Here is a 21,174-nt window from a genome sequence, read left to right as displayed (position 1 = left end):
TCACTATAGATTCTGCGCAAGGCACTGACAAAAATATCAGAACATCATATGCACATGCACACAATTAATTTTCTTCTGTGGAAGCTTACTTTTGGCAACTTATTTTTGTAGGAACAAGCAAGGGCCATTCTTCCTCTTTGTTTCTTTCTTGCATGTTCACACGCCACTGGTTACAACAAAAAAATTCATTGGAAAAAGCAGCCATGGATTGTATGGCGACAATGTAGAAGAGATGGACTGGATGGTAGGTAAGTCTTTTTTAAAAATAAGATTATTAACAGGTGGGCAGAGGAATCCAAACCCTGATATGCCATGCTGAAGGAGGTTTGGGTGAGATGGACGGGTATCTCCAGTTTACTAGGGATGGGGAAGAAATTCATTCCAGTTTACATCTAAAGCTCTATATATCAAATTTGCACTTTCCAAAACAATATGAGAACCGTGCGGGACCACTCCACCTACTTCTTCTCTCTTTCTGTGAATGATCCACACGAAGATCACTGCCATCAACCAAGATGGCAGTGGAGGCTTCTCTAAGGGGCTGATACCCCTGCTGCCATCTTTGCTGATGGCACGTATGCACGCTACACTGCGTGCGTGCACATGCTTGACATCAACCGAAATGGCAGTAGGGGCATCAGCCCCTTAGAGAAGCTTCTGCTGCCATCTTGGTTGATGGCAGCTGAGCGTGCAGCACACAGAGCATTTACAGAAAGGAAAGAGAGATAGGTGGAGTGGGCTGGTGCCGTGGGCCCAAATGGTCTGTATGGGGGGGCCCTAGGAGCTCCATCTCTGTGATCTGCAGCAGGGTCAGGAGTCAACCCTGCTGAGAATCGCAGAAGGTGAGCGCTACCCCCATACCTTAAGGAGGGGCCCTTCAGGGGCCCTTGGCCAGGGCCAGACCTGGCCGCCCCTTGGCGCTGGCCTTGTAAAGGAGTCTAGGATTCTTTGTAAGGAGGGGTAGAGGAGAAAGGGCCCCTTGTACACACCAACCTGGGAGTAAGCACACTTGAATACAATTGGGACTTAGCATGCATCTAAACACACAATAATCATTCCAGATTGGTTGAGGCCTGGAGGGGTAGGGAGCAGAGAAGAAAACATGTCCCTTCCTTTATAAAAAATGAATCATTTTGGTTAAAGGAAGCAAAATTTGATGCCTATGATAGTAGCACTAAGGCTGCAATCCAATACATGTCTACTCAGAAGTAAGCTCCACTGGGTTCAATGGGACTTACTCCCAGATAAATATGTATTGGATTGCACCCTAAGTCCCCCTTTGTAGCCATTTTATACATCACAACAAGCCTGTGAGGTAGGTTGGGCCCAAGGGCATCAAATAAGCTTCATGGCTGAGTGGGCATTTCAAATCCTTTTTGCTCAAAAATAAAAAAGAAAAGTGCTATAGTTTTTATGAAGTATTAATAAGTAATCACAAAAATTAACCAGTGCTTGATTTTAACTATTTCAATCTTGAATTTATCCCAGCATGAGCATCTGAGCAGAACTGCTATAAATCTGAAATCATTTTCAACCCTCTCCATCTGAAATACGATGCCTGATTGTGCACTGAATGTAGCATTACCAGCCTAAGATCAGCAGGTGAAAGACCTACGATAACATAACTCCGCCTCCCCAACAGAAACGCACACCCAGCTATGGATCTGCACACAAAAGCACACACACATATCCCCCTCCCCAACTTATTTTTTTCTCTTTTCCTCCCTAATTCCTGGCTTTGGGCTGGAACAAAACCACACATCCCCCCCCTTTTATTAAAAAAAAAGAGAGAGTTGGCAACACACTTTCTGTCTCTCTGCTCCAAAACAGTAAGGTACCAATCTGAGGTTTCTAGTTAACGCTTTAGAGTGCACCTCCCCCACCACAAAAATCAGTCATGTGGTATTATATTTGCATTCTCAGAGTTTTCTGACGATCTTCCTACAGTTGTTATTGAGTTACACACTTACTTGGTAAGCATGCATAGGAATGGGTCGCAAGGCTGCCATCCAAGGCACAGTTACTTAGGAGTAAGCCCACATTGAACAAAATCTCTTTCTCTCTAAATGAACACACGCACCCTTCATAAAACTCCTCCCTGGGGCAAAGGAAAGGAAGCACTTGCTGGCAGACAGCAGCATCTTCAGCATGCAGGGACTCATATACTGCTCCATACTTCCCTTCAAAACTTTTTTAAAAGCAAGCCCCAGTGTCTCCCCCAAAGGTTTCTGCTGGCTGGCAGCCTGAGCTTGCAGTGATCATAAGAAAGTAAGTACCTGAGCTTGGCTGTCCACCCTCCTCTCTATGTAAATGTCACTGTTCACCTTGCTGGATGCAAGGCCCGTCTTTGGCTCAGCACCTGGGAATTGCATAACTTGATTGGCTGTAAAGACATAGGGACTCTAAGAGGGGGTTAGGGGGGCACCTGGAAAAAAAAATTAACTGGTATGACCTGAAGTGGCCCGTTGTGAAAACACACCTGACTAGGAGAAATTTGCACAAATATGCTGAAGAATTTTAATGAGTATTTCTTTTTAAACAAACAAACACATATATTGTAAAACTGTGGAGAACTGAATTTAAGACTGGAAAAATGAGAGAACCGAAAAAGTGAAAGAACCAAAACTGATGGATTCTTCCATCCCTGCTCTCCACCTAGCTCTGCCAAGCCAGACTAGGCTTCACTGGTTGGGGTGATCCACCACCACAGAGCTCTCAACTGTGTGCTGCCTAAACCATGGATGGGCAGAAGCTACCACCAGTGATATCCCTGCTGGCCATTGCCAGCATATAATGGAATGTTTGGGAGACGGGAGGGGCATAGTTGGGCCAGCCAAGGATCTGCTAGGTCCTAAGCCAGTCCAGTTACTGGCGAGTTGTAGAAACAGGCCTGATCTAAACCTTTCTACTGCACCAGCCTGGAAATGGTAAAGCAAAAAACCAGAATTTTCTTGTCTGTCCCATCCCCCATTACCTTCTGCCCTGGCTGTGATGAGCAGCAGAGCTCTGGGGGCAGTGATGGGGGCCTGGGGTTTAGATTGCTCTGTAATAGATATTATTATGTTAACATGTAGATTGGCCCCGTGGTGGTGTTGTTTTACTTTTAGCTGCTTCCACATAGTAATTTCCCACTCAGATATCTCTGCTCATAATGTCTGGTCTAGCACTACGCACTATGTGACTATTCCTTATCACATCTTACTATATTTGGAACTTGGTAGATCCAGGAACTCTGGATTCAAGATAAGGAATGCAGTTTTCTTACTACCCGCACCACTGTGCCATCTTCAGTTATTACTACACCTTATGAGAAACTCAATTGAACTTAAACCCATGCTAATGTGGTTAGGGCTGGGACGTGTGGGGGTTATTCACCACATGACTTTGTAAACGTACTATGCAAATAATGTGTGAAAAACTTTTGAAGTTGACTGAATTACATATATGACTATTGGTCAAACAGAAAGAAGTAACAAATACTTTTGAAAGCTAATGACTTGCAGTTGAAAAAGTAAGAAATAGCATTCATATTCTGCTCACTGGGCCTATGTAAGCATGAAATAAAAAGCAGCATTAATAATTTCCAGTAAGGTAAAATATGCTATCCATTGCAGTGGGTGTCTTTCATGGGCTCAGTTAATGCCATACCTGTACATTTCTTGGAATTTCATTGAAAACCTGTAAACATTTTTTAAATATGATTTTGCTTTAAATTTGAAGTATGTGGCCTTAAACATGAAGCAGCTGGCTGAGTGCAGTAGTGCAACAATATTACTCACATGCATAAAACTACTCGGCTACAACCAGAAAATGTCACTATTGATTTATAGGAAGAATTTTGGATACTCTTGACAAGGAACATTTGAAAAACAGCACGTTGACATATTTTACCTCTGACCATGGTGGACACTTAGAAGCTCAGGAAGGAAATGCTCAGCGAGGTGGCTGGAATGGCATATACAAAGGTACAAATTCTGAGTTCATCCACTGTTCTAAAAGATTTTCAGTAGTTTATTGCATTTGACAGCCTATCAAATGTTACTGTAGGAAGTGTGTGACCTTATCTGAAACATTAAAACAAGCAGGCTTACTAAAAGGAGGTGTCAGCAATTCACAGAACACTGACACATGTATAGTTTACCTGAGAGAATGGCAAAAAGGATTCAGGATGACTAGTATGAAAAAGGTTTAAAAAGAGAGAAAATCTGAAGTGGCTATATAAAAAGAAAATTTTTGAAAATCATACTCTGGGGGCAGAGACAACCTAACAGCATGCTAAATGGGGCCCTTTTTATTCTCCTAGATCCCTCAACAGCTTTCTGGGTGCTAACCTTCTGGATAATTAGGGGCACTGTGATTCAATGATTCCATTTCTACCTGAAGGGCTGTTTCCAGAAGGCAGTGCCAGAGGATTACTATTCAGTTACATGACCTTATGCTATGAAGTCCCACAGAGTTCCATCTTGTCCCTATTCTTTTGAATGGCTATATGAAGCAATTGGGTGTGGTCATTTCATCAGTATGCTGATGACACCCTATTTCTCCTTTACATCTGATTCAGGGCCAAACTGCATGTGGTGTTAGTCATGTCTTTAAACAAGCAAGCTTAACCTTTATTTTGTAGAAAAAGCCAGTGTAGGGCCCCAGTGAAGAATGTGCTCCTAATGAAGGGCCCAGACACTCAGGGCCAGAGCTTCGAAAAGTTACTTTTTTGAACTACAACTCCCATCAGCCCCAGCCAGCATGGCCGCTGGATTGGGCTGATGGGAGTTGTAGTTCAAAAAAGTAACTTTTCCAAGCTCTGCTCAGGGCTCATCCAGACGACTGCAAAATGTGTGACACGCCCGCTATGTGTATTCATTATTTTTTGGTCGTCCAAATGACATCTCACGCTGTTATGCATTTTCACGGGTTAAATCCGCTCTTTGCAATACCGGCAAAAATGTGATTTGCTGTTTAAAATTGGGAATCATCCACTATGCCTTCAGGAGTTAGGATGCAATACTGTGGACTTGTTTCCCCTTGCCCCTTCTCCTCATTCCAGCCAATCACGTATCTGCACTTTTGCGCATGTGCAAGAATAAGCCCGGGAAAATTGAACCAATCATCGCAATGGTGGGATGTTGGGGAGGGGTCTGCAACTACTGCACAGATGCATTTTATTTTTTGCCAGCCTGCAAACTGGGTGGCCGCTCTGGGTGAGATCTGCAATGCACAGCAAGCGAGAAAGGGGGGATGGTCGGTTTCAGCCTGCCTCTGGAAAGCTTTGTCAATTTCATTGTACTTGCTGGGGGTTTTGCTTCAAATCAGAAAAGCATACATTTGTTTAAGTGTAATATCGCAAATACAAACAAGAAAAGGGCTTCTGGTCGGTTTCAAGCCTGCTCCGGAAAGCTTTGTCAATTTCATTCCCGTGGGAAGGGAAGGAAGAAGGAGGGGGGGGTGACAGTTTCTTGCTTTTTTGGAGAAATAAGTGCAATTGCCAGCGTGTCTATCTCCTTAAATATCAATAAAGGCAGAAAAGCATACATTCGTTTAAGTGTAATATCGCAAATACAAACAAGGCAGGCGTGAAACCGACCAGCAGCCTTTGCTTCCGAGGTGAGAACTCCTTTACAGCTATATTGTGCTTCATTCCAAAGGGGGAGAGGAGCATACGTAATTTTTTTGCTGGCCAATTGGTTGATAGGGGGAGGTTTTAGAGGCGGAGCTTGGAAACAGCGAAAAGAATGTAGGGGTCTTACCGCTGCGTGTGCGGGTGCAAAAAAGTGTGTTTTTTTAATTGGGAAACAGCGAACTAAAAGGCAAAGTGAGGGACTATCAGATGACAAACCAAATATGGAAACCGTGGATTATCCCGCTCCGTTTGGACAAGCCCTCATTTGCTGTTGAAAGTTGCTCCCTATCTGGCCAAAGTGCAGTTGGTTCCAAACAAAGCTGTAACGTTACTAACTGGGTTTTATTCCCGTAAATCTGTCCTGTGGGTTTACCCAACTCCTTGGAGGAGACTTGTGGGGACACATGGGAGGAAAAGAGGAAGGAGGAGGTCCACTGTGTATGTGAAAGTCGTTCTGCTCATGCAGTGACTATGCTAGATTCAGCTCTGGGACTGGCCCATGGAAACATACCTCAGTGGTGTTTAAACTGTCTGGATTACTGGATTACACTGCATGTGGGCCTGCCCTTGAAGATGGTCTGGGGGTTGCGGCTAGTGCAGAATGCAGCTGCTAGGCTGGTAAGTGGGGCAGCCCAATGGGACCATGAATCACTGGTCCTGCAATTGCTGCACTGGCTACCAGTGAGCTACCAGGCCCAATTCAAGGTGCTGCTGCTAGCATATAAAGCCCTAAATAGCTTGGGACCTGAGTACCTAAAACAGCACCTTCCTCAGTATCAACCTCAGACCCTACGATTGGTAGATGCAGCCTTGTTGATGGTACTACCTCTGGGGACTGCTCAGTTGGCATTGACCAGTGATACGGTCTTTTCAGTGGCAGTTCCCTGTTTGTGGAATGTCCTGTCTGTTGAGATGCATCTGTTTCCATTATTATTGATTTTCAGGAGGAATTTGAAAACATTTCTGCTTATTCAGGCATTTGATGACTGAAAAACACAGTTCCTAGCATCCCAGAGATCACTGGTTGACAGAATGTTTTTAACTATAACTGTTTTACAACGTTTTACATGTTAGAATGCTTTTTTAAAAATGGTTTTACTATTGATGTGTTTGCCATTCTGGGTTCCTTCAGGAGGAAGAGCAGGATATAAATTCAATAAATAATAATGCTCAAACAGCACTGGTTCCTGGTCCATTTCTATTCATAAGTTAAAAAAAAAAAAAGCTGGTACTTAAGGCTTTACCTGGCTTGTGTCTGGGTTATATTAAAGATCACCATCTTCAACAAATCTGTAACATACTTCGAGCGCTAGGCAAAAGCCTTTTTGTTTTTCCAGATTATTTATTTTTTATTTATTAAATTTATATCCCATCCTTCCTCCCAGAAATATTTATTTATTCAAATATTTATTTATTTGTGGCAGAATGGTTTTTATCCTGCTGTACATCTTGGTGGTTGTGTTTGGTGGCTTTGTCTTTTTCTTTGATTAATTTGTGTTATTTTTTCCTTGAAGGGTGGGGTATAATTGTATTACATAAACTGCCTAAAAGTGAAGCATAGTTTATTCTACTTTCCATGTGAACAACATAACTAGGGCTGTACACAGACCCCTCCCCGATCTGCCCTGCAGCTCCAATCCACACCCCCTTCTTGATCAGCAGGGCTGACGCCAGGCATGCCAGGGCCCTTGAGCACCAGCCTGCCCCTGGCCCCGGCACACGCACACACACCCCACTACCTACCTACCTTGCACTCCTCTTCCACGATCCATGGCAGGATCACTGCAACAGATTGCAGGGAGGGAACTTCTGAGCTATTCACCCATTCCCTTGCTCCACTTACCTCTTGCCTGTCTTTTGAGGCTGCTCACGCTGCGTGTGCAGAGCTGCCATTAACCAAGATGGTGGCCAAGGTTTCCCTAAGGGGCTAAAGCCTTCGCCGCGATCTTGGTTGATGGCACACATGCATCCTATGCATGTGCATCCCTGTCATCAACCAAGATAGCGGCAGGGGCATCAGCACCTTAGGGAAACCTCAGCCACCATCTTGGTTAATGGCAGCCCTGTGCGTGCAGCCACAAAAGACAGGAGAACTAGGTAGGTGGAGCGAGGGACCAGGTGGGTGGCTCAGAAGCTCCTTTCCTGTGATTGTGGCAGCGATCCGGCCACAGATCGCGGAAGGAAAGCACTACTCTCCTACCCTATTTAGAGGCCTCTCAGGGGCCCTCGGCCAGGGCCTGACCTGGCCGCCCTTTGTTGCCAGCCCTGCTGATCAGGCTGATCCGCCCTTTGGCAACCAGGCACCACCCACCCTGCTCCATTATTTAACCCTAGATCAATTTGGGGGTAGGACTAATGTTTAATATACATTTTGGGGGGGAACCCTGCATCTCCTTCCTCTCCCCCCAACGAAAAGCAGGAGGACTCAATCTTGCATTGTGCTACTCCTTCATCAAGGAAGCTGTCATGAAGAAGTGGTAATGTGTACCATACAGGATCAAATCCTTTGCTTAGCAGCTGGTAAGTAGAAGATTCCATCCTGCACTGTGCTACCTTAGGGAGCGGGACATCAGGTGGGAAGAAGGAAAGGCTGGGCAGGAAGGAAAGATTGGGTGGGGAAGCCCACACCCAAAAGCATCCATGCCTCCTCCCCACCTTCTCCTGGAAAGATGCAGCTGCCAGCTGGTTGGGTAGGTGCCTCGCTTCTCACAACTTCTCTTTCTTCAAGCCTGACCCTTGCCTCTTTTATCTGCCTGATGCCCCATTCCCCAACAACCCCAGATTATTCTGGATCACCCAACCCATGGCAATCCAGGGCTACCTTAACCCAAGTCAACCAATACCTAGATTTCCCTGAATCAGTCCAATTTGGGACTTGGTGCACAGCCCTAATAATAACCACATGACAAGGGGTTAAATTTTAAACGTGGGGGGGGGAGACTGTGCTGTGCAAAATTTATACTGATAGGATTTTCCAAGAAAATAGGTTTAAATAAAAAGGAATCTACATCTCTCAAGTAAAATTAATATTAATACAATTATATGGTAAGCTGAATGAACTTGGATATAACATTTTTTTCAGTTGAGAATCCTTACTGTTTTGAAACTGGTGTTGTTGTATGAAACTCTAGGAGGAAAAGCCATGGCAGGCTGGGAAGGAGGGATCCGTGTCCCTGGATTATTTAGATGGACAGGAATGCTACCCGAGGGCAAGGTTATTCCTGAACCAACCAGTCTAATGGACATTTACCCCACAATGGTTCACCTGGCTGGCGGGACAGTTCCACAGGAGAGGTATGGGTGCTGTTGAGCTAGACTCTTTCTTATATTTACCAGTGTCTCAAAAATGGCTGAAAACTGAGACATGGCCCTGCTTATGATTTAATTGTATACAGGTGGCTAACCTCTCCTGATAAGCTAAGTAGCATTTGGAATCCAGAGCACTTCAAAATCTGCATTCTGATGCTGTTTCAAATCTGAGACACTTCATATGCTGGCATGTAACTTTCCCTTAAATATAAATATGAGACTAAATGTATGAATGCAGAAGGTGGGCAGTCCTCTTCTCCCAGGCATTTTAGCATGTGTTTTTTAAATTGTTTTAATTTTTTTAAATTGTGTTTTAAATTGTTTTTAAAAGATGTGTTTTAAATTTGTATATTTGTTTTTAATGTTTTTAGTTAATGTAAACCACCCAGAGAGCTTCGGCTATGGGGCGGTATACAAATACAATAAATAAATAAATAAATAAAATATGCACATGTATAACAGCAGAAAAGAGATGTTAGCATAGCTTCTTAAAATATAGTTATGCATGTTTTCTACCTTCTTGGTAGGCTTGCTTTCATAGAAAAGGTAACATAAAGTGGTCCACAGGTAGAATGAAACCAAAATGTTCGAAGAAGGAAACTGCTTTAGTGAGGCATGAGCAAATAGAAGACAAATATAGGGAAAAGAATAAAAATAAGCATTAATATGCTGAAAGTGTGAAACAATAATACCAGTACGCCTTTGAACACGTTGGTTAAGTTGCCCTAGAATCCTTTGATATTCTTCCAGCTGAAACCATCAAACTGGGACATTACCATAATTACCAAATTGCCACGTATTTGATTTTTGAGAAAAACAAAGGTTAATTGCAGGAAATTTCTGTGTATGGGCATCATACATGCATCTTGGAAACCCGACTGGGCCACAGTTCCTAGATTGTATACAGATGTATGATATGCACATATTACATGGTATACTGCTGGTAAGTCCAGTGCAATAATCGTAATGTGTGGAGCTGCCCTTACCTACCAGTGTTTTGAATTCATGCATCGTATAAGTTTTGGAACAGAAAAATAAGAAATGTATAGCTTCCACACACTTAGATGAAATATTTTAATCTCAAACATACTGGAAATAATACCCCCCCTCCCTGCATGCTTGTGAATAATTTCCATTGCCCATTGGGGACTTGCTTCTGAGTAAACATGCATAGAACAAGACAGCATTTTACACTAGGGATGGTTTAATGTGGTAATAAGAACATAAAAAGAACTCTGCTGGATTAGGCCAAAAGCCCATCTAGTCCAACACTCTGTTCTCACAGTGGCCTGCCAGTTGCCCATGGGAAGCCAACAAGCAGAAGCTGAGCACAACAGCACTTTCCCACTTGCGATTCCCAGCAACTGGCATTCAGTGGCATATTACTTAAACAGCAGAAGAGGAACATAGACATTGTGGTTAATAGCTGTAGTGAAATGTGTCTTTAGGTTAGATGCACAGCAAAGAAAGAGTTCTCTTTCTCTAGAGGGTATTACACACCCTAGGGGGAGCTAGACTGATTTGGTTACTGGAGGTAGTCATTGTTGTGTGTCCTGGGTGAGGCCTAGCACAGAACAAGCTCAGATGTTTTACTGTTTAAGAATTGTTAAATAAAGAAGCTCTTATTTTATCTTCGGTCTGATCATGATCAATATAACATGGTGTCAGAAGTTAAGAAATCCTCATAGTGTCTCCAGAGTAGCAGGGCTCCTGGGACACTGGGAAAAAAATGGCAAATTTTTCCCCACCAGAGGCCTTTGATTTCACCAGGCCTGCAGCATGGCCAGATTGGAAGCAGAGGTTTTCCAGTTACTGCATTGCTACAAAACTGAATGAAGAGAAGGAACAAATTCAAGTATGCTCCTTGATTTATGCCATGGGCCAGCAAGCAGAGCAGATATTTAAATCATTTGAGTTTGCTGCTGCAGAGGACCAGATGACTGTCTCCTAGTCCTGGGGAAATTTGATGAATATTTTGTGCCAAAGAAAAATGTAATTCATGAGAGGGTATGCTTTCACCAGAGACATCAGAAACCAGGGGAATCTGCAGAGGCCTATATAAGATGGCTACATGAGAAAGCTGATGAATGTGTTTTTGGAGACACCAGGAGTGAAATGCTCAGAGACCAATTGGTAGTGGGTATTTTGGATAAAGACCTGTCCCAGAAGTTGCAGATGGAATCCAATCTCACTTTGGAGAAAGCTGTGGAGATAAGAAACTCAGAGCTTATAAAAAATCAGGTCCAAGACCAGGGTGCTTTAAAAGGGCTGCAAGAAATAGCCAAGAAACCCCTGCAGAAATGGAAACCCCAGACTCCAAAATACCAGAAACAGAAATACAGCCAAACATCTAACACTCAAATAAAATCCCGTAGATGCAGAAGATGTGGGAAAGGGCATACACAAAGAGCAGTCTGTCCTGCAAAGGCTGCAGAATGCCACAAATGTAAGAAGATAGGTCATTTTGCTGCTCTGTGCTGCACTAGAATGATGAGTGAAACTGTGGTGCAACGTTTCCACAGACATTCCTGTCAAAGGTGGAACTTTGAAGACACCACCAGTACAGATAAGGCTCAAAGAAGGGGCTGTACCCAGAGCTTGGAAAAGTTACTTTTTTGAACTACATCTCCATCAGCTCAATCCAGTGGCTATGCTGGCTGGGGCTGATGGGAATTGTAGTTCAAAAAAGTAACTTTTCTGAGCTCTGGCTGTACCTTATGCTATTCAAACTGCCAGAACAATATCAGTTCCACTGCTACCCAAAATAAAGGCAGAACTGGATAGAATGGTTCGCTGAATCTATCAGAAAACCTACTGATTGGTGCACGCCAATGGTTCCAGTACAAAAAAGGATGGAACAGTACGCATATGTGTGGATCTAAAACTACTAAATAAAGGTGTCAAGCAGAAAAAGTCCATTCTTCCTACTATGGATGATATCCTGCCACAGTTAGGGGGGGCTGTATATTTTCATTGCTTGATGCTGCAAGTGCATTCTGGCAGTTCCGCCTAGCTGCCGACACTGCTAAATTGACTACATTCATCACTCTGTTTGGGAGATACTTCTTCAAGGGATTGCCATTTGGAATTTCAAGTGCATCTGAGCTGTTTCAGAGAGAAATGTCGGAGCTGTTACAACACTTGGAAGGCATTTCAGTGTTCATGGACGATGGATTGGTTTATGGTGCCACAATGGCAGAACATGATGAAAGATTGGCCAAAGTCTTAGCAACAGTAAAAGCAGCAGGGTTAAGACTCAACAACAGCAAATGCATCTTATGCCAGAAAGACCTTGCATATCTTGGACACTGCATAAAAGCATGGTGTGAGTCCAGATCCTAAGAAAATATAAGCCATTTCTGCAATCAAACCTCTGGAGTCCATCACAGGACTGAAAAGATTTGGGGGCATGGTACATTATGTAGGATGTTTCCTGACAAATTTGGCAGAGAGACTACACCCATTAAATATACTTTTGAAAGCAGAACAGCATATGGTGCTGGGGTCCAAGCCAAGAAAAGGCCTTCTCAACAGTGAAAAAACTTTTAACAGAGGTTCCAGTACTTGCTTACTATGAAGTTAATCAGCAGACCATAGTGAGTGCTGATGCCAGCCGTTAGGGCCTGGGAGGAGTACTACTCCAAAATCATAATGGAGAATTGAAACCAGTGGCCTATTGCTCAAGAACACTAGCAGAAGCTGAGACCCGATATGCTGAGATAGAAAAGGAATGTCTAGCTACTGTTTGGGCTTATGAAAAATTCTCAGAATATCTCTATGGGCTAGAATCATTTACATTCTGTACAGACCATAAACCCTTGGTACCGCTGATAAATTGCAAAGACCTGGATTGAGTACTGTGATGTTCCTATATTAATGTATATATGGTAAGTGTTGTTGTTTTAGAAGATACATGGTAAGTGGAGTGAAAGAGGGGGAGTGAATGGGCAGTAGAATGCGAGGTGATTGGCTGAGTGTTTAAAATGGCTGAATGTATAAAAGGAAGAGTGAGAGTGGAATAGGGGGGAGAAGAGAAAGAGTGGATTGCTTGGTGGGGTTTAGAGAGTTGTTTACCAGGAGGGAGGTGGAGTTCGGATTAGTATTGAGTAAAACCATATGCTTATGTGCCTTAAGAAGAAATCTTGTTAATCTTGTTAGCTTTGTTATCTTTAATAAATACTTAATTTGGTTTACCAAAGGTCTGATCCTTGGCTGGGGTTTCACAGACCAGAAGGGAGGGTAAGGTAATGACCAAGGCTGAAGGGGAACTGTAACAAATGGTGGCAGCGGTGAAGAGAATAACAATACCAGTATTCAGAGTCTCTGGGAATACTAGTATTGGGACGTTACTGGTGGTTGCCTAGCAGGGGGATCTGTTGAGATCTGTGCTAGAGCGGATAGGTAAACCATAAGAGAGTGCGGTCCGGACTGGTGGAGTCCCTGGTGGTGCCTAGAGACAGGCAGTAACCTCGAGCAGGTAGGAACCTGACAGGGAGAGCCAGGGAAGGACGCATCACAAGTACCAATACAATGTCAGCAACTACTTTTATGCATGATGAGGTACAATCCTCAAGCAGAATATAGACAAGGCAAGACTCTTGTAGCAGACACACTGTCAAGAAATCCACTGGAAACTCCAGACACTGAAACAACCCAGTTAGTTGAGGAAATCAAAGCCTATGTAAATATTCTACAAGCTTCTAAACCAATATCTACCACACTACTTCAGTGCATTCAAGCAGGTACCAGCACTAACCCAGATCTTTCAATGGTGCTGAAATTTGTCAGAACTAGTTGGCTATTGTACATGTCTGAAGTGACAACTAACCTTAAACCTTTCTTTGTAGAAAAGTGAAGCCTTGCAGAATTGGAACAAACAGTCCTATTTGGTGATAGAACTGTCATTCTTGCTACAATGTGACAGAAAATGTTGGTGAAACTCCATGAAGGTCATCAAGGAATCACTAAGTGCAGAGAATGTGCAAGAATGGCTGTTTTGTGGCCACAAATAGGGCAAGACCTCAAGGCAATAATAACAAACTGTGAGTTTTGCCAGACAAATAAACCTTCATAATGGAAGGAACCGCTCATTACCACTCCATTGCCAGATAGACCATGGAAGAGAGTGGGAACAGACATCTGTGAGTTACAAGGACAAAAGTACTTAGTCAGAATAGACTATTTTGCCTGATACATAGAGATTGCATACATGCCTGATTCAAAAGCTCTACTGTTATCAGTTGTCTGAAGAATATCTTTGCCAGATGGGGATGCCCAAATGAACTGGTAACAGATAATGGACCACAATTTGCAGGGGAAGAGTTTACTTTGTTTGCAAAGAAATATGACTTTTGTCACATTACAGCCAGTCCCCATTACCCACAAGCCAATGGGGAAGCAGAGACAGCAGTACAAACAGCAAAGCCAATCTTATGTCGGGAAGATCCCTTCCTATCACTGCTGAGCTACAGAGCAACACCTATCAATGCAACAAAGTGCAGTCCTGCACAACTGATAATGGGAAGACAATTAAGAGCACCAATTCCAACCTCAGAAACAAATTTGTATCCTAAGTGGCCTGATTTGGGAGAAGTCTGTGTCACAGACAACATGGCTAAAAGAAACTACAAATATTACTATGACAGACATTATGGAGTAAAGACACTTCCAAAATTACAACCTGGTTCACAAGTAAGACTGAAACTGGATGACCAGAAAGGATGGTCTGAACCAGCAACAGTCCAGAGCCGAAGTCAAACTCCAAGATCTTATGTTGTCCCTACCAACAATGGACCATTCCGAAGGAACAGGAGACATCTACAGTTGGTTCCCAAACCACAATCAATTTCACAAAATGAGAATTCAGAGGCAGAAATACCAGAAGAGCAGCATTTATTGCCAGAATAATCTCAAGACTGAGAACAAAGAACCGACAAATTCTTGTGAGCCAGCATCACCTGCCAAAGATAGCCTATCTCTTGAGAGTCCGAAGACAGTGACATCCAGAGGAAGAGTAATTCAAAAACCAGAACATTATAGAGACTAAATGTTATTCTACACAATATTTGCTGGAAAAAAACACACAAAAGTTAGAACTCAAAGAAAAGAAATGTAGTGAAATGTGTCTTTAGGTTAGATGCACAGCAAAGAAAGAGTTAACTTTCTATGGAAGGTATTACATACCCTAGGGGGAGCTAGACTGATTTGGTTACTGGAGTTAGTGTTGTGTGTCCTGGGTGAGGCCTAGCACAGAACAAGCTCAGATGTTTTACTCTTTAAGAATTATTAAATAAAGAAGTTCTTATTTTATCCTCGGTCTCATCCTGATAAATATAACAATAGCCATTGAAAACCTTATCCTCCATGATTTTGTCCAATCCTCTTTTAAAGCTATCCAAGTTGATGGCCATCACTGTTGTGAGAAATTCCATTGTTTAACTATGCACTGTGGGAAGAGGTCGTTCCTTTTGTCTGTCCAGAATTTCCCAACATTCAGCTTCACTGGATGTCCACAAGTTTTGGTGTGATATGAGACAGAGTAAAATGTAACTTTATCCACTTTCTTCACACCATGCATAATTTTACACTCCTCTGTCAAGTCCCTCTTACTCACCTTTTCTGTAAACAAAGAAGTGCTCCAAACTTTTTTTATATTGATTTTTGTGTTTCTTGATTTAAACTGTGATTACCCTAGTTTCCAATGAAATCATGCTTTAACATCGGGTAAGTGTTCCTGATTAGAATTCTGCATGTGTGCTTCAATCCACAGGCAGAGAACAATTCATTCCAATGAATGGGACAACTCTATGTTAAGACTGTTTTATAAATTCAGAAATGGATAGGGAAGCCTTTCTGGTGGTAGTACATACCAGAGCATTCACATATGTAAGGGTTTACTGGATTTAGAGTAAAGTATGACAGATCCTATCCCAGAATACAATTGTGATAGAGACAGACAAACACACACACACACACACACACAGAGAGAGAGAGAGGCCCCATATTGGCTTACTACCTTAAAACAATAAAAATATTACTTTAGATACAAACTAGCAAATACCTACTCACTTACTTTTGGCATATTACAAATGTTGCATTGTTTCAAAGTTCTGAATGCAGAACTAATTCAGAGATAGTTTGTTGAATATCTTACTATCATTTGCTTTGTCCCTTCAGAGTAATTGATGGCCGGGATTTGATGCCTTTGCTGCAGGGATCAGTGGAGCACTCAGAGCATGAATTCATGTTTCACTACTGTGGAATGCATTTACATGCAACACGTTGGTACCAGAAGGACAGTAAGTATAAGAGCTACCCCCTTGAACAAAGAACTGTTCAATTTCTGTTCAAAATAACCTTTAACAAAACAATGGCTTCACCTGGCAAAATCTGTTTTCTGAAGAGATAATGTAATAATAGTGCTAGACAAAGGAAATTAATGAAAGTCAGTGATGAAGACTGAGCAGCTTGAGACCTTCATTTTGCAGGGTCATTGTGAGGATAATATGGGATAACCATGGATTAGGTACAGGGAGAAATTCAATTCAGTTTTAATTTAAAGGTGAACCTACCTAATTTGCACTTTTCTGAAACAGTATGTGGAAAAAAACACAGTCATCATTCAAAATTTGCACTTATGTGAATTTTTCAGTGCAGTTCTCCAGCCAAGTAATGTGTACAGAATGCGTATATTAAGGGAAAGTATGTAAAAATGCATATATATTGCACAATCTATTAACTTCCCTTTCAATTTGGTGAAAGAGCAATCACTTTTAGGCAGTGCATTACCATACTCCCCCAACACTAATTCATAATTTTCCTTTCAGCATGATACTTGGTCTTGAGAAGGCTTCAGCATTTAAAATTGATTCCTTTCCTTGGTGTGTCTGCATTTTTAGCTGTCCCTTGTCTCATTCCCCTTTGTATTCTTTATATGACAAAAGGACAAATGAGTAATAAGCCATACATCAAGATAATACAAAGTGACAAAGAGCAGGCCTGAAGCTTAAGAACAGATCTTTGGCAGCAAAGGTCTCCAGCCTGTCAGTCATTATGGCTGCCTGGACTATCTACTGAGGAGCAGGTTAGTTTGGAGGTAAACATGCTGATCTGCAATTTAAAATGTCAAGCTCAAAGGGCAACATTCATCACAGTGTCTGAAATTGTAAGTTTATAGTAGAAACCTAACCATGTCTACTCCAAAGTAAGTCCTATTGAATTCAGTGGGACTTCCTCCCAAGTAAATGGGGTTAGGATTGCAGCCTTCATGTTTTTTCAATGAGGCACTGTCATGAAACCTGGCAGCAGATCCCTCAATCTAGGACTAGATGGGCACCTGTTTTTGGACTGATCTGAGACATATCAGTCTACACACACAAGAGACAGACCTGACATATATGTAATCTTGGAAACGGAGCTGTGACTTTAATTGTGCAAAGGCACTGACAGGAACAATCACAATGTCAAAACAGTCACCTTGTGATACCTTCATTGGTCACTAAGAGGTTAAAACTGTTTTGTAATTAACCTAGAATCAGGATGTGCTGCACTTCTAATACAGAGAAATATGGGAATCATATAGAAAATGAGGACTCAGCATGAGTCAAGACCATCTCAACTGGGGAAGGGGAGAAAGTGGGGAAGGTGCAGTTTCTCTATGAACAGCCACAATGTTTTTTACATGTATATTCCACATTTCTTCCTTCATGGAACCATATGCAGCATATATGAGGTTCCCAGGCAGTCTGTCATGAGCCCTGCTGGAAGGGGGTGGACGGACAAGAACGAAGCGGAGGAGGACTTAGGAGTGGGATGCTCGAGCCGGTAAAGGGCTGAGAGGGTAATGGGACTCTGAAGGCACCCCAGCTCTGGACTTTGAGAGTTCAACCCCAGCAGCTCCAGATATCCCTGTGGAGTCAGCCTGACCAGCCACTTGTTTCCCAGCCTGACGCTTCCCCTCTCCCTGCACCTGCATCGCCAGCAGGCAGCCCTCCTCCCTCGGAGGGGGAAGATGGGACAATGATGGAGATTCCGCCTTTGCCTCATGCCAGGAGGCAAATGTGGTGGGAGATTCAACAGACACAGTTGAGGCGGAGTCTTTGCCTGCGTGCACGCTCCCAACAAGTGACAGTTGGCACATGCAAGCTGGGTGCCTGCCCAGCCTTACTTAAGCCAAGTGGGAGGGGGAGTAGTTGCTGAGGCAACGTCTTAGTGCCATGAACATGTGCCTAGTTAGACCTAGAGAAATGCTGAGTTCTGAGTAAGCCATAGGTAGAGTCATGAAGAGCGCTGAATTGAAATTGTCTCTTACTACAATAAATGAAAAAAAAAACTCAGCCATGTCTGAGTTCTTCGAGTTCAGGCAGGACACAGTCTCCCAGCCAGGCACTGACCCAACACAGACCTAGCTTAACCTTCAGCAAGGTAGTGACCACATATGCCCTCAGACTATATCCTAGAACCACTCTTTCCTTTGGTCACTTCCATCATGCTAACGAGTGCATGATCAAGGTACCAAATTGGGAAGCTTTTTTGTCTTTTAAGGATTGCAGTTGATATTTTATTTATTTATTTATTACATTTGTTAGTCGCCCATCTGGCTGGCTGTCCAGCCACTCTGGGCGACGTACAAGATAAAAACATACAAATACATAAAAACATTAAACATCTCAACAATAATAATAAAACCTAACCCACCCCAAAAGATCTGCCTGCCTCAGTTCCTAAGCACAGGGTGTAGCTATATTGATACAAACCAGTCTGCATGCTTTCTTAGCCACAGGCAGTCGAAAAGACTGATGATATTGTGCATAGTTGACACCCATTTTAATCATATGGATTCTTTTCCTACCAGGTGGAAATACATGGAAGGCCCATTACATGACACCAGTCTTTCATCCAGAGGGAGCCAGTGGTTGCTACAAAACCAGATTTTGCCCGTGTTCTGGGGAAGGTGTAAGACATCACAATCCTCCTCTGCTGTTTGATCTCTCGAAGGACCCATCAGAGGCCATGCCTCTGTCACCGGATACTGAGCCACTGTTCCAAGCAGTTCTAAAGAGCATAGACAGAGCTGTGGAGGAGCATCGCAGGACTCTCAGGCCTGTCCCACAGCAGCTCTCTCTTGACAACACTATCTGGAAACCGTGGCTGCAGCCATGCTGTGGGACATTCCCATTCTGTTCATGTGACAAAGAAAAGGATGACATAGAAAACAGACAACAGTTTTAAAGTTTTCTATGTTGGATGAATTAGACCTATTTAGACCACAAGAGACCTTGAGTTGGGGTGGCTGTGTGTTCTACTTTTCATAGTCCTCTGTTTTGAAGGGTTGTCTGAGGGCTGTTGTCTGTTTGAAGGTGTCTTCTGTTTGAAGGCTTTCAAGTCCAAAGCTGCATACACACCATATATTTAAAGCACATTCCCATACATGCACTTGCACACACACACACAGTCCTGGGAACTGTAGTTTACTCTTCGCAAAGATACAGTTCCCAGCACCATTAATGAACAACAGTTTCCAAGATTCTGGTCAGCAGACTGAGCAGGCACACAGGTCTCCAGGTGTCTTCCTCTCTAGGGTAAGATGTATTTCTATTTAAATTATAGTAATTATTAGGGCTGTGCACCAGATTTGGTATTGGCTGCGTCAGGCTGAGTTAGCCCCAGATACCTGCAGGTCAGGTTGGTGGCCTAGAGCAATCAGCAGCTGTCAGAGGGCAGGGCAGCAGGCCAGAAGGAGAGGCAGGACAAGGTAGGAGTGGGAAGGTAGAAGCCTTTGGGAGTGGGGTACTTCTTTCCAACCTGACTGCCTTTCCTGCCTAATGCCACCTGACCCTCCTTCCTGCCTGATGCACCTCCCCTGAAGTACCAGATCAATGCCTCCACTCAACAGCTGTTGAGCAGGGGAATTGACCCTGCAGGGTGCTCATTTGCAAGTGGCTTCCCTGCAGGGGTTCTGCTTCAAAGACATTGATCCTGCAGGGTGCATGGTGCTCATTTGCAAGTGGTTTCCCTGCAGAGCAGCGACTTAGGAAGCATCATTCCACAGAAACAATGTCTTTGCTCAACAGCAACCCAAAGAATTGAAACAGACACACACAGTCTCAGTCCGGGGGGGGGAGATGCAGTGTATCCTTCTCCTACCCCCCTCCTGACCATATGTTCAATTAGTGTGTTTAAAAACCTAATTACATATTAGCCCTGCCCCCCCAAATGAATTCGGGACCAGATCTGATGGGGGACAGGTGGTCTTCCACTTAGCACAGGGCAGGTTGGCTTAATGGTAGACCATGGCCCTGGGGTGAAGGGGTGTGTGTGCACATCCCTAGTAATTATTTATAAATTGTGCCTATACATATAAATGACCCTATGTATATTTTATGAAAATCTCTGTCCTCCTTTCTCCTTTTTTTGTGATGCAGTTCAGGGGAAGGGGAATGCATAACTGGCCATCCCAGCTAGAGTAAAAAACAACAAGCAGGAGTCTCTTTGGAATAAAAGGAATGATTCCCACACACACCCTGCAAGAAAAAAAAAGACCTTCTAATAAAAGAAATAAATAACAAAAAGGGGATGGAAGTTCAGGAATTGTGTTGTATTTTATTTTCGTAAAAAAATAAGGCCTCAAAGTGAAACTGTAATTCAATTCATTCAGTCTGTTGTATCAAGGCAACACCTTTCATAGAGATCAGGACTAACACAAGACATTGCAGTGTTTGAGGCAGAAAAACAAAGGGTGCCCCCCTCAACAAAAAGAGCAGTACTAGCACGTTAAAGACTAACAAATGTTTTGTAGTAAAAGGTTTTTTTGAGGGGGGCGAAGTCCACTTCATCAGATGCATCACAGTTAGTGATCCATGAAAGCTTATGGAACAATATTGTTGTGAGTTTGGGGGTTGGAATGGATAATTCCTGAGTCCCCTTCCAGCCTCTGATTTGGAACCCTGTGCCTTGGGGGAGGGGCTGCCTCTGCTGGCCAGATGAGTTAATTTTGTTAAGCTAATAGAGTGGCCAGTTTGCTAATGGGTGTTTCAGGTGCCCAGCAACTGGTGAATGGGCCAGGAAGATCCTTTTGTCATTGAAATTCTTCAGGAGAGCCTCCCCCCCTCCTGGTGGCTAGCAGAGGTTTGTGCTTTGAGTGTGTTTAGAGTTGTCTGGAGAACAGCTGGGAACTGGAGGCAGGCAGAGAGGCTGTCTCTCTGCACCATGGCTTTAGGATGCCTCCTGTAACACTGAAGGAAAAGCTG

At 43.2% G+C, this 21,174-nt stretch overlaps 1 protein-coding gene across 8 annotated transcripts in view; it reads left to right on the top strand.

The window, feature by feature from the left end:
- Positions 1–20,675, top strand: part of LOC133384989 (arylsulfatase H-like) — a 39,142-nt gene extending 18,467 nt beyond the window's left edge. For 6 of the 8 annotated variants that reach the window (XM_061627046.1, XM_061627044.1, XM_061627045.1 and 3 more), the window contains 5 exons: positions 112–248; positions 3,831–3,965; positions 8,749–8,911; positions 16,103–16,224; positions 18,780–20,673. In XM_061627046.1, the coding sequence (XP_061483030.1) occupies positions 112–248; positions 3,831–3,965; positions 8,749–8,911; positions 16,103–16,224; positions 18,780–19,156 (934 nt within the window). In that variant the 3' untranslated portion in view covers positions 19,157–20,673. Of the gene's footprint in view, positions 1–111; positions 249–3,830; positions 3,966–8,748; positions 8,912–16,102; positions 16,225–18,779 lie in introns of all 8 variants that reach the window. The other 2 variants (XM_061627050.1, XM_061627048.1) reach the window with 2 other exon arrangements.
- Positions 20,676–21,174: the final 499 nt, after the last annotated feature.

This window comes from Rhineura floridana, chromosome 5 (assembly GCF_030035675.1).
Source record: "Rhineura floridana isolate rRhiFlo1 chromosome 5, rRhiFlo1.hap2, whole genome shotgun sequence".
In the NCBI taxonomy this organism is placed as follows: Eukaryota; Metazoa; Chordata; class Lepidosauria; order Squamata; family Rhineuridae; genus Rhineura; species Rhineura floridana.
The sequence above is the reverse complement of the archived record's forward strand: the minus strand, read 5'-3'. Positions and strand labels throughout refer to the sequence as shown.